At 30.2% G+C, this 12709-nt stretch overlaps 2 protein-coding genes across 3 annotated transcripts; one reads left to right on the forward strand and one right to left on the reverse strand.

Annotated features, from left to right (window-relative positions):
• The first annotated feature begins 1487 nt into the window (after positions 1–1487).
• LOC107013705 (auxin-responsive protein SAUR50) lies at positions 1488–2285 on the forward strand. Its single transcript, XM_015213578.2, has one exon. It carries the CDS (start codon positions 1685–1687, stop codon positions 1982–1984), a length of 300 nt encoding a protein of 99 aa, XP_015069064.1. The 5' UTR covers positions 1488–1684; the 3' UTR covers positions 1985–2285.
• Positions 2286–7622: 5337 nt separating this feature from the next.
• On the reverse strand, positions 7623–11231 carry LOC107012446 (small nuclear ribonucleoprotein SmD3b-like). 2 transcript variants are annotated; one of them, XM_015212300.2, is made up of 6 exons: positions 10971–11231; positions 8585–8637; positions 8445–8511; positions 8307–8363; positions 8135–8210; positions 7623–8037 (listed from the first exon to the last, which is right to left on the reverse strand). In XM_015212300.2, exons 1-5 carry the CDS (start codon positions 11127–11129, stop codon positions 8148–8150), a joined length of 399 nt encoding a protein of 132 aa, XP_015067786.1. In that variant the 5' UTR covers positions 11130–11231; the 3' UTR covers positions 7623–8037; positions 8135–8147. The 2 variants fall into 2 exon arrangements, with proteins under 2 accessions (XP_015067786.1, XP_015067785.1); XM_015212299.2 differs by having other exon boundaries at positions 7627–8210; positions 10971–11230.
• Between the last annotated feature and the right edge of the window lie 1478 nt (positions 11232–12709).

The raw sequence follows: 12709 nt of genomic DNA on the forward strand, positions 1-12709 counted from the left end.
TATATATATATAACTTTGATTGTATCAAACAGTAAACGTTCATCAGTAGTTGAAACATGGAATAATAAAAGTAACGAAGGATATAGCCACTTGTAAATAGTGATCCTTTTGGGTACAAGTATTCTTTTTTTTTAAACTTTTGTGATTATAAATTGTTTTATTAAAAATTAAATAAAAAATTTTAAAATCAAATTATTAGTAAATATGAAAACTATAATTTTTAAAGTGTCAAATAAATTGATAGAGAGAAGAAATAATTATTTGTACAGGTCAGAGATGGTCTGTCTTGTCCCATATATACTTGCCTAGTTGCCTGTGAAATACTTCTCCACACTTACATTCCTATCTATAATTTTATTTTTAAAATCATTTTTAAATGAAAGTTTTGACGTTACAATTAAAGTTATTGATCATAATAAAATTTAGGGATTTAAATCGTGAAAATAATTTTTATCAAAATGCTAAGTAAAGAAATGTCGATAATAGATTTATTGCAATTGGCCCCTCTTATGTACTTCGCGCATAACAAGAGAGGCGCGAGAGCTAAAGTACACCGAGTTGTCTTTTTGGTAAAGATAAAAGAAATACCAGTGCTGCATTTTTTGTGTTTGACTGGTTTTTTACTTTCTTCAGATCCCCCTTGCTATTTATTTTACCAAACAAAGTCTTTGGCGTAACGATAAAGTTTATCATCTTGTTAAGGTCATAAATTTATTACACCATGGAACTAAAAATGTTATGCAAAATTATGGACAATAAATTTAATGTGATTCGTTCTTTTTCATGACCTCACTCATAGCGACGGAGCTTATGTATATTGAATTGTCTTTATTGAAGATTTAAAAAATCAACAAAGCTTTTGGGTGGAAGAGTAAGTATTCACTTATCCTTAATCAGAGAACTTGAGTTCAACCCCTGTTGGGCATACAATTGCCTTTGTTAGAGAGCGTTTTAATCCCAAAACGTGAACTTTTGAAGGTGAATCCACACTTTATACTGAAAACACAAGATGTGAAACCAAAAGAAGATATGATCAAGAGATTGCTCGGGTGGTATATAAGCACCCTCCACCTCTAATCTTAACGTCATCGATTCGAGTAACCACAGGAACAAAAAGTCGGGAGGGGTAAAGATAAACTGAAAGCAAAGTTAACCAGACCTCAATGTAGATACTGATCATCAAATGTGAAATAAAAAAAAAGACAAGAAGGGGTTTCTCATGTGGTAAGCATCATCCACCTCCGATCATTAGTCAGGAATTTGAGTAACCAAGAGAGCAAAAAGATAGATGCTCGAAAGGGGTTAAAAAAAAGTTTAGAAAAAAAATCATGGCAACATATTTGGTTGTTAGCTAAGGAGGTGAGTGTGGTCCAAGTCTAGTGTTTTTAGGTGGGATGACATAAGTAGGGCATATGACCAATGGATGAAAGAACAAAAGAGACTCAAGCTCTTGTATACAAGACTAATCACAAAAATCAACATTCAATACCTATATTTATTTCCTTCCCTTCACACAACACACCATGTGCTATTGTTTTTTCCACTCTCCCCATAAATACTTTCCTTTCCCTAATTCCAATTCCACACACAAAACTCAAAACATTCAAATATTCAAACCACACCTCAAAGTCACCAATATTCCTTTCTAAAATTCCCAAATCTCCTCATAAACCAAAAAAAAAAAATGGCTCTAAAGAAATCAAGCAAACACATAACTCAAAGTATAGCCCTAAAACAAATCTTGAAAAGATGTTCAAGTTTTGGAAAAAATGAGAATGGACTTCCTCATGATGTACCAAAAGGCCACTTTGTAGTATATGTTGGTGAAAATAGAAGTAGATACATAATTCCAATTTCTTGGTTGACACATCCTGAATTTCAAACTTTGCTTCAAAGGGCTGAAGAAGAATTTGGATTCAATCATGATATGGGACTTACAATCCCTTGTGATGAAGAAGATTTTTGTTCTCTAATGTCAATGTAAAACCGCGTACAAAAAGGCATAATCGTGGTACGATCCATTCTTTGAAATACGCACAACTAGAGCTTACTGCATCAGACTGCCCTTTAAATCAGCGAGACATTACAATGGAGCAGCTAGATTAGGCCATTTTAAGTGAAAATAGTTGAATTGAATTGTTTTTTTTTTAAACTTGTCATAAAGAAATCCCTTCTAATTAACTTTTTGTGGGATTGAGTTTGTACAATCTCATGTGTTACTAAATATTTTGACAAGTGGTGTTATATTTGCACCCATTTATAAATCTTGATGTTACTATTCATGAGCAAAAAAGAGAATATCCACAACATATTTCAAATTAATATGCATCATCAATATAAAAAATAAAATTCACTATCAATATATTAGCGATGTAAAAATAGTGCAAAAAAAAACTTTAAGTTTGCGTTAAAGACATAACTTTCAACGTTCATGATATAAGATAAAATTAATTTTTAAAAACTCTTTGGAAGATGACTCATTGATCAACTTGACTATGGTAACCATCACACACAGAGGTAGACGTATACTTAATTATTTTACTTTAAATTTAATATTTTCAATATGAAAAAGATACATATGTATGGCTTTTTTAAGAAAAAAGTACTCTAATATTAGCGAATCAAATTTTGAGTCGATAATTTTAAAAGTAAAATACATTCATAGCAATAACATTGAAGAATGAATTTATTTAACTTAAATTCTGAAATTTGTCTTTGATATCAACTACTTTTATTTATCGAAGGTAGATATTAACTATTTAAAATATCTTGGTGAACACTCGAGATGCTTAATTATAGGTCAAGTAAATAAATAGTCATAAACACTTTTAGTTTGATAGTTTTTTAAATGTCTTTTTTATTGTTACAAATATTTCTATATGAAATATTAGGGCATTTAGTCATTTATCAAAAGAACAACTATCATTTTTTTAGGAAAATGTCTGAAAAATATTCAAATTTTGATCAAAATTATTGTAACGATACCAAACTTTGAAAAGGACTTTTTATTCCTGCACTATTTAATAGTGTATTTTAAGGATATATATGTGCTCACGTGGACGTAAAAAATATTACATAATTATAAATAGTAATGTGTCTACGTGGACATATATATACCTTTAAAATACACTGTAAAATAGTGCAGGGCTAAAAGGTCTTTAATAAATATTGGTAACGTAATAACAGTTTCGGCCAATATTAAGTATTTTCAAACCATTTTCCCTTTTTTTTTTTACCAAATTCTTAAAAGGTTCTTATTATTAGTTTTGATATTTTTATCAAAACACATAATATAATTACTTATTAATAAAATTAATTTTTTATTGTTGAAAAAAAATCATCTAACTATTTTTAAAAAGGGGGGATTAAATGAGAAAATAAAATAAACAATTGGCATAAGCATCAATTGTGAAATAGTTTGGGAGTATTATCACCGAATATATCTTATGCACAATACGAATTTAATTAAAACTTCGATACATATACAAACTTTGAACACCGAATGGGAAAAAATATATTGTTTATATCTTAGCTTTGATTGACAAGTTAATGCCATTGAATGTGGAGAATTTTTTTGCTTAAATTTTGGTTACAAATAGGACCCTTATTTGCCTTTGCTTAATTGACGGCCAAACTAACTTATTTTGAAAAATTATTTTTCTTTATAGGAAAGAAAAAGTATTGTTCGAGAGTAGTTATTTGTATTTGACTAATTATTTTGAAAAAATTACTTTTGTTATTTTAATTTGATTGTCTTTGTTTTCACTTAACGCATAGTTTAGAAAAGTTTTATTTTTAACCCTGTCATCTTAAATTAAATACATAGTATCAGAATATCTATTAATTTTATAATGTTAAATAGACGTTCTTTTTTAAACAGACATGAAAAGAAAACAAAACAAATTGAACGATTAATGATTAAGTAATACTAGTGTCAATGATGTAATCAAGTACTAATTGTTTTGATTGGATTAAATGATAATTTGACCATATGTTGACAACACACACATTATGACCCTTGTGACTTAATTAGCTCCTAATCAATTCTTATTCAATGATATATATATTTTTAAAACAATATAGTTAAACATTGGCATTTTCTTTTTCTCTAGGTTTGATTTGATACAATATATTTTTCAAAAAAATAAACAATAATAATTAAAAATTTATGATCTTAAACAATTCTTAATATTTGATTTTGCTAAATTTGTATTAGGTTGTTCACAAGCCCAATCAACATATGTACATCTTTTTAAAAGTAAAATATTTCCATTAAAACATAGCGAATAATTCGCCTTTTTTTCAAGTATTAAATATCATTTATTTATTTTGGTTACTTTTCAAGGATTATCAGATTTAATTCAAAAAAATTTATGTCGAAGACGATAATAAGGCATGCGATTCGAAACATATTTTTGATTAGTAGGGTTAGGATAACAATATCGAAATAAGATGCGAGCTTATGTTATCTCGCTTTTGATTATGAACATTAAATAATTCAAAAATTATTCTATTTTTATTAAACTGATGGAATTAATTATTCTAAACTTTTTGGCTAAAAATTATCCTAATGTAAAATTAGGAAGATATTATAAACAATATGAATATAACAAGGGACAAGATTCAGTACTAACGTACAATAAAACAGTAGTATGGGGACAACCATTGAGTATATATCACAAGTCATGCACTAGCAACCTCATAATTTTAGATTTTTAAAGACAATAATGGACCCTTTCTCAAGATTATTTTCTTTGCCTCTTTCGTTCGGTATTCGATATTCGATATGTATTATTAAATTTAGATTCATGCTTGGAAGTCACATGTTAGGGACTAAAGTTTTAGGGTTTTGTTCTGATTTTAATTCTTTTTCTCGAAGAAACGTTAAAGTATTACCATAAATATTTTAACTTTTGTTGAAAGAAAATTTAAATTTTTTTCTTTCATATTTGAGTTATTTTCCTTCGTGGAAAAAAGGTTTGGAAATCTATAAATTGAAGATTTTTGTTCTTATACTACAATACAATAACATCCACAATATAGACGTTTAACAGTTTAGTTTATGGGGAGATTATTGTGGGTTTGTTTAACCAAATCCTATTACTAATATGTTTTTATTTGTCATCTGATTTGCGATTGTAAGTTTTCGCATGACGTTTTGATTCGTTTCGAGCCCAACATAAATTACTCTCTAACAAAAACGATTTCTTATTTAGTAGGATTCAAACTCAAAATTTTTTATAAAAAATAAATAAATATTCATCACTCTATCATAACCATCATCGTCTCTTTCTTTTTCAACATTTAACATGGAGAGAAACAATAGACTTTAGAAAAACATATTTGAAAATTAATTAATTATTGAACAAAATGAACTGGTCCACACATTTATGTGTGGATGAAACTGTTCAAAATTGTTGTTATTAGTCTTTTTCATTTAGGTTTAATGTTAAGTTAATTTAGGATTAGAGAAAAGGCAAAATTGAGGATTATAATCACTAGTTTTAAACCTTTGTCTTGTTGTCTAATGCATCTATATTTCTATTTGTGTTTCTCATTGGCAGCCTCAATATTTGTCCCCTCTTGTTTTCCTACCACACAATATTATCCAACTTGCTAAATTTAATATGAGGGGAAGAGTCAAATTTGGTGAACTATCATAAATTTGAGTAAATTTATTTCTTGAAAAATAGTGTTTTTCCAAAAGAAAATAATTTTTGATTGGTAAAAAAAATTTGGCAAATATTTTTTCTATAAGAAAAATAAGTTACCTAAAAATAAGTAAAATGACTTTTTCAGTAAAAAATAGAAAAAACAAATTTCATAAATGGCGTTTCATATTGACTACACATGATCATCTTTACTCCCTCCATCTCCACTTTCTACGATATAAAATGTGTTTGGTGTGAGAAAAATTGTTTTTCATAGAAATTGTTTTCTTGAAAATATTCTCAAAGAAAATTAAGTTAGTTTTTGCTTATTTTCTTGTGATCGGTATAAAGTATTATTTTAAAAATATTGTATTCTAGACAAATATTATGAGAGGTGATAGTGGGAGTTGGGGGTGATGGGGATACGGGATATAAGAGTGGGGTGAAGATGAGGTGTGTTGAAGGGTTGCAAGGACAGAATCAATGTGAAATGTCACTTGTGAAACTCGTTCCCCTACTTCTATTAAGGAAGTCATTTTCCTCATCTTTCACGAGCTTGTTTTTCTAGATAAATTGTTTTCCAAAATTTATGACCAAACAAATATGAGAATATTAGAATAGAGAATGTTTTTTCCATACCAAACACAGCTTTTATAAAAAGATTTGTTTACATGCTGAAAATCATATTTTCCTTCGTACCGAACAAGTCTTTATTACTGTTCCAATTAATTTTTAAATTATAATTAAAAGTTGAGGGATACATTATACGTATAATAGATCTGATTTCTAACTTCAAAACTCGAGAACTCTCGAGGATCTAAAATTTCGAATTTCTTTTTATTATTAACTTCTTTATTCGTGCATTTTTATTCGTCATTTAACTAATTTTTAAAGTTTAATTAGATTACATTAATTTGATATTTTAAACAAAAAAATTAGATATTCAAAACTATATCAAAAGTACTATAAATTACAATTTCTTACATATCAATATTATAAAAAAAATGTATAAGAAAATATTAGTCAAATTTTATTATAATTCGACTATAAAAAAAGAAAATTGTAATAATTAAAAATGAATAGAGACAGTAAGTTATTATTTATTATACTTGGTCCTTAAACTAGTTGACTAAATACACTTGACCTCAATTGAATTGTTTGATTTTGGTCGAATCATTGATTTAACTTAGTGATGTATATTTGTCATCCGATTAAATCAAATAAATATTGCATGATAGGAGAGAAAAGACAATTATTCAAACTTGGGGGAAATTAAATTATTAATATTGTGTCTACGATTGAATTATACATAACTTATTTATTTTATCTTTGTCATTTTTGTCTGAAAGCTAAACTTTATTGTTGGCTCTTAGAAAATAATTCTCCAAAAAATATATATATATATATTTGAAAGACTCTTCATTTGGGGTAAATTGATTTCGACTCTGAATTATTGACAGTCCTAAATACACTCCTCTCCTGTATTTGACTAACTAAATTAAGATATACCCCAATCGTCAGTCGATCACATGACATAGTAAATGGTCTCAAACTCATGTAGAAACATGAAACTCTTAATAAAAAGATGAAAGAAGTGCTAAAAGAACCCCTAAACTTGACAAAAATTCAAGGATGTATTTAAGTTCAATTAGTCAAATAAGAGACCTTTTTTGAGACTATCAATCATATAGAAATTAAACTAATAACCCACACCAAATTTAGAAATGTTTGAATACACTCTTTAAAGAAAATAGAAAAGCTAAATATGATCTTCCTTTTGCGTGTAGATTGGTTATGAGGAAAATTCATCAATCATGTTATTGATAATATATAATCATGTCATTTTAACTTAAAGCTTAATTAACTAATATTTATATCCTCCAACTTACTATATGTACAAGTGAACTTGAAAAGTTCCACATTAGAAATAAAACGATCCCCCGAAACCTCTAATTAAGGATGAAGAAGCACTTAAAAATCATGTAGTATTCCTAACAAAAGGAATACTACAACATTCTAGTGAAATTCAATGAAATTCCATGGATACCAACATCGATTGCATAAGAAATAACCACAAGAAGCTGCCTTCCTAAACAGACCATTTCCTTTAGTATCTCTAAGAATAACCATATCCGGGCTAGATGGTTTCTTCCCATCTATTCTAGTCTTGGTGAACATTACCTAGTACATGTTGCTGGTGGAGGTGCCAAATATTCTGTGAAATTAATCGAGGTGCGTGTAAGTTGGCCTCGACACTACAGTTATCAAAAATAAAGAACATATCTAAGCTAGACATTGTCCCAATGAAATACAACATTGCAAGAAAGACCGGTAAACATCCTTGTATGTTGTATCCCGAAAATCACTTGCTTATATCTAGTCATAACTGAAATAAAGAGCCAATTATAAGAAAAAAATCAGAGATACAAAGCTTCTAATGCACCATTACAATGAATTTACGAACTCAAAAACCAGAGACCAACCGATGCAGGGAGATCATCTTCTCACAGGAGGCACAACACCTCGACCAGGTGCTGCTCCACGACCTGCAGCCTGAGCCTGCAAATAAGATCATAATCAGGCATGTCTTTTGCTAGCAAAAAAACACAATTGTTGGAAAGTAAAAATATAAGTAAAATTAGAAACGACACTGACCTTAGCTCGCATGGCCATAGCACGTCCCCGTCCAACACCGAGTGATGAACCTTTCCCCTACAATAAATAAAATCAAACATAGGTCAAAGCACTTCATCAGAACAGATATATGAATATAGGTAACAGCTAAAGGTGTACCTTGATTCTGGATTCTAGCCGCTTGAACATGGGAGCATTCTTAAGCATATCAGGAATTATCATGAACCTGGCGGAAAATAAATTTTAGCTATGATCTTGCCTGAAGCAGCACATAATTATGGAAAAGGAGGACCACATACCTGACTTTGCTGCCTCGAATAAAAACGTGTTCCAGTTGTGACACCCTTCCATCCTGCATTAACCCACTTTAGCAATTAGTGTCACCAATAGTGAATATTAAAAGTAGGAATTTACAATACATTTCTTTTTCCATGAATAACAAAACAGGAACCAAATATTGTACTACGAAGGTGCACGATTCATTGAACACCAAGCACCCAACAGCAAGCCAGGCATCATCATTAATGTGCCCAGCAGAGTGGGGGTACATATCCCCAAAAATTGCACACTGGGGCAAAAGATCAGAGAGATTTGTATGGTTTATTCATTTGACACAAATTTCTATGCTGATGCATTTTCCAGTCACGAAATGACAAATTATCAAGGACATGCATTCTAGTGCAGGACAAACTTGGCTTAGTAGTATCCTCATTCTTGTATATCTCCTAATATATTAGGTCAATAGGGTTTCTTGTACTTCGATTATGACACTATTTTCTTGTAGTTATTGTTCTTTTTCAAAATGATTTGTCATGCTTTCTCTACTCTTTGGCCATGATTTCTTCACTTCCGTTATTTTTTTCAATATACTTGGATATGATTTTCCTTGAGCCGATGGCCTTTGGAAATAGAATCTCTACGAGGTTTGTGTACACTCTACCCTCCCTGACCCCACTTGTCGCATTACACTAGGTATGTTGTTGTAAATATGGTAAATAGAATCCCACTAAAAACAGAAATGGAGAATAAAAAAAGGGAAACTAGAGAAAACACAAAAAGAGAGACACAAAACCAACAGAAAACATTAGCTAAAAGAAACTACAAACACTAAATATCCTCCTCTTTGCAATTCTACCACAAGCACTAGACACCTGTTCTGGTATTTTATATCATAAAGCCCAATATCATAAATAGACAAAACGGAACAGAAACTTCCTGCCAAACAAACGCTACTAATGTTTTCTCTATTTTTGCGTACACATGGATGAGCAAGCTTCAATTTAAACCATGTAAACATAAGTGACCACACCACACACATGCACTCTCTGTATATGAGATCATACTAATGCTTGACATATTACATGATCATTGCTTGATATTGATAGGGATACTACTTCCACATTTTGAAGCCCCATATAAATTAATATTTTTAAAATTAACAGTGACTGTTTTGAAAAGTGAAAGGGGACTTATAATCCACTGGGCCGAAGCAAAAAGCATAAAGAGATGCACACTTCTTCAAAGTAAGCACACGATTACAGAAATTTAAAAATTAGCAATCTTATATGAATTTAGTGGTGTAAATGTAATAACCAGAATTGCAATTAAAACAATTAGTTCACCATCTAATAGAAAAAATTGTTGATATTTGTCAGACTCCTGAAGTTGAAATTCAAAAAACCCACCATTTTCTTAGGATCACTCTGTGCATCATTGTTAACCATTTTCCCTTAATCACCCTGAGTGACATAATCTCTCATCAATTCCCTTTACCTAATATTGTCAACTCTTATTGGATAAGGCAAGCAGTCTACCTTAAATGTGTCTATGCTCAATCAGTAGGTTAAATCTAGAGAAAGTTACACCTTTCTTGAGACAGATATATTTAGATCTCCACCTATCAGTCCTATTCTTTTCAGCTCATGAATCTAGGATGACAATGTGACACAAAAGCAGGTTTGGATAATGAACAGATAAATTTCCACTTAAAAGGTTTTAGCCAACACTTGGTTGCATTAAATCATTACATATGAACTTCAACTACAAAAACTCTTGAAACTTACTCAACCATTGAAGAATTAAAGTTGGAGCACCATAACAATTTAAAGGACCGAACATTAACTTCTTCAACGACAAAGAAGCACACAAAGACGGACCTAAAGGTGTAGCCTAGTAGTTAATGAAGTGGGAGGAGAACCATGACGATTCTGGTTCCAATGCAGACGACATAAAACACACACTAGGTAATTCATTCTCATCTTCCTAAGCCTTAGTGGACAAAGTTATTTGGTACCTAATTGGTTGGAGGTAGCATGTACCTGCTGGATTAGTCGAGGTGCACCTAAATTGACTCGGAAACCACCGTTACCAAAAATAAGCAATTAAGCTACTTAGAATGCTGTCCAGAACTTCATATTTCATGGTGCGATAATTTTGTACCTCGCTTCCATTACTTCTAACATGGAAATTTCGAATCATAAACAGAGCAAAAGGATCCCAAGGCTCAATTTTTCAGGCTAGTAGCCATAAGAGATTAACAAATAAGCAAAAAGTAATACAATTTTACATTTGTTTTTAGATTGTTTTTGTATAATTTGATACCAAAACTTAGGGTTTAAGATTTAGGGTTTGAGGAATACGGCGGAAACCAAATCAATGAACTAAAAAAAAGTAGAAAAACCTTACTTTGGCAGTGTAAGTGATGCTTTCGAGCTGACAATTCCAGTTATCCTCGCACTCAACCATACTTCCTCTGTAAAGCTCACCGCTCTTCATTTCAACGGTTACTATGTGCCCTGTTGCTTCGTGTAGAAGCTTCACCGGAATCCCCAAGCTACGACTCATCGTTATTATCCTTCTAGAACCTTCTCTTCTTCTCTGCTTAACCTAATGGTTGTTTTCCGGCGAGTTGCTCGTCGGAACTCGTTACGCTAAATACCGGTTGAAAATGAAGTACTTATAAAAGGTGACATATGACTTTTTGCCCCCCCAAAGTTTATGTATGTTCATTTTGGTCCAAAACATATTTACTTGATTAAAAATGAACGTTAATGTAATCATCACGATCTGTTACTGTAAACTTAATAAATTTATCAAAAATAAATGTTAAATTAATCATGAACCCTATAGCTAACAAAATTCACCATTAATGTCTTTTTTATTAAATTCAAAGAAAAATTCCATGAAATCTAACACAGTTTTTTCTAACAAAATTTATTATATTTCTTGCTTAAAACAGAAATGGGCATTACGTCAGTAGAATAATATTTTAGAAAGAAGAATGTAATAAATTTTGTTGGAAAAACTAGAGAATATGGTGTTAGATTTTGTAAAGCTTATCTTGGAGCTAATAAAAAAAGACAATAATAAATTTTGTTAACAACGTAAGTTCGTAATAAAATTCAATACTTTTTCTAAATAGATCAGTTGGGTTTAGGATAAAAGATCAAAATGAACACATTCATCAAACATTAGGAATCATGCTAACCAAGTGATATATATCAATGATCAAAATGAACATTTTTTTATAGGATCAAAATAAAGTATTGATCATATATTAAGGACTGTGTGATTATTTTATTATACTATTCTTATTTATTGATATGTAGTATTTGGTCTTTAATAATAATTTGAGAAATAAGTAACTAATAGTAATGGCAAAAAATGAAGATAAAAAAATATTTTTTCTTGATATATTAAAATGATAAATAAAATTTAATTTTTATTTAAAAAAAAATTGACAAATAAACATAAATATATGTAATATTATACATATATGATTTGGACAAAAATTACTAATGCACATGATATGCAATGTTAAGGCTAGATTCGCCGCTTTCAAGAAAATTAAAAGTTCTATAATATATTTTTTTAATTTAGGATGTGTTTAACCATAAAAAATTGTGAACATTAAAAGAAGAAAAGAATAGTATTTCATTTTAAATTATTATATTTGTAATTTCAAATTGTATTCGGTCATACATATAAATCGAAATTATTTTTGTAAATAATTTAGTGTGAAATAAAATTTTTTTAATATTTTTAAAAATTCATAATTCAACTTCAAGTTGAAGTTAATCCTGAGGGATACTTCGGCTGGTAAAGGCCTGAGGACAAAATCCTTCATGTCGCCAGTCCGAGCCCCAGCAGGGCCGCTGAAGGCATTACAAACCGGCTGCGTCTCCAGGGCCCCGTGAAACTAACCATGGTGAACCCGCCTTGAAACAACGGGACCCGATGGATACAGCTAGTCATGTTCGCAAAGCTATACCTGAAAATCACGATAAAAAAAACAAAAAGTTCAAGTTGAAGTTTATGATTTTTATAGTCAAACATGTTATTTGGAGTTGAACTCCAGAAAAAAAAAAAACATGATCAAATACCTACATAGAGTTTCCCCGAGATTATTTTTCTACAATTCTATA

The sequence above is a fragment of the Solanum pennellii genome, chromosome 3 (genome assembly GCF_001406875.1).
Source record: "Solanum pennellii chromosome 3, SPENNV200".
In the NCBI taxonomy this organism is placed as follows: domain Eukaryota; kingdom Viridiplantae; phylum Streptophyta; class Magnoliopsida; order Solanales; family Solanaceae; genus Solanum; species Solanum pennellii.